Genomic DNA, 1,105 nt, shown 5'->3' with positions numbered 1-1,105 from the left:
GTGTAAAAAAACAGAGAACGTAGACCGAGTTAGCTTTACGGAGAATAGGTTATCTGTACAAAAATAGTACAGATTTCAGATTCTCTTGAAGCACTTTGATCTTAGCTTTCTGTTACAGATATTTGGAGAGATTTTAAGAGGCGAAAAAAATGTGTGCTCAAAAATCAAGCGGATAGTGTGTCGTAAAGGACTGTAATAAAAATATTGTAGAAAAACGACACTTTTTTCGGTTTCCAAAGGAACATGACAGGTATAACTTTTTATTTCATTTATTTTCTAAAACACATACTCCCGTTGTAAATGATACGGACGCAATCCGTTGCGGCGTAAAGTGATTCGCACCGCATATCGGGAGAGACCGAGGGCATGAGCGATACCACGTGTGCTGCTTCTGGGGTTTTCTTCGATTGCTTGCAGAATTCTTTCTTCATCTGCCACGTCAATATGCATTCCATCTCCAGCATATTGCCCAGTTCGCAACACTGATCCCGTTTCCCGAAATCGTCGAACACATCTCAAAATAACGTTTGAGTCGGGATGTCTTTCGCGCGCGGGAAAGCGTTCCGCGTAAAGGCGGGCGGCGGCAAAACCGCATTCTCTAGCTACACCGTACATGATAATCATGTCAGTGTATTCCTGGAGAGTATAACTTGCCATTTTTTTGGAATAGGCGCGATGTTGTGGTCCGCACGTTAGATACTGGACGACTGAAAGATTGATCGTTTTGAAGAAACAAATGAAGTTGATAACAAATGAACAACGTTTTTCCTGCGCGCGAAAGGCATCCTGATGTATATGTTGTTTTGAGATGTATTCAACGGGTGCAGCAGCTTCTCGCGAGAGACGAAGAGTCGAGCATCTGTTTTTGTGAAGATATTTGTCTTATCTTTATAAAATTTCGCTGTTTTTAAGAAATATTAACTGTCAGCGAAATGTAACGCAGGATTGCTCGCGCAGTGTCGGCGGAATGTTCTTTTCCCCGACCGCATCCTGTGGACGGACGAAGCAACCTTCACACCGAACGGTGTGTTTAATTCAAGGAATAATTTATACTGGGCTGAAGAAAATCCGCACATTATTCGCCAAGGTGCATTTCAGTATCGTT

At 42.4% G+C, this 1,105-nt stretch overlaps 1 protein-coding gene across 1 annotated transcript; it reads right to left on the bottom strand.

The window, feature by feature from the left end:
- Positions 1–276: 276 nt before the first annotated feature.
- On the bottom strand, positions 277–657 carry LOC108779798 (uncharacterized). The gene has a single exon (XM_018547302.1). The coding sequence runs from the start codon at positions 655–657 to the stop codon at positions 277–279; it is 381 nt and encodes a 126-aa protein (XP_018402804.1).
- Between the last annotated feature and the right edge of the window lie 448 nt (positions 658–1,105).

Source organism: Cyphomyrmex costatus, unplaced genomic scaffold (assembly GCF_001594065.2).
Source record: "Cyphomyrmex costatus isolate MS0001 unplaced genomic scaffold, Ccosl1.0 scaffold621, whole genome shotgun sequence".
Classification (NCBI taxonomy): Eukaryota; Metazoa; Arthropoda; class Insecta; order Hymenoptera; family Formicidae; genus Cyphomyrmex; species Cyphomyrmex costatus.
Note: the sequence above shows the minus strand (reverse complement) of the source record. Positions and strands in the feature narration are given on the sequence as shown.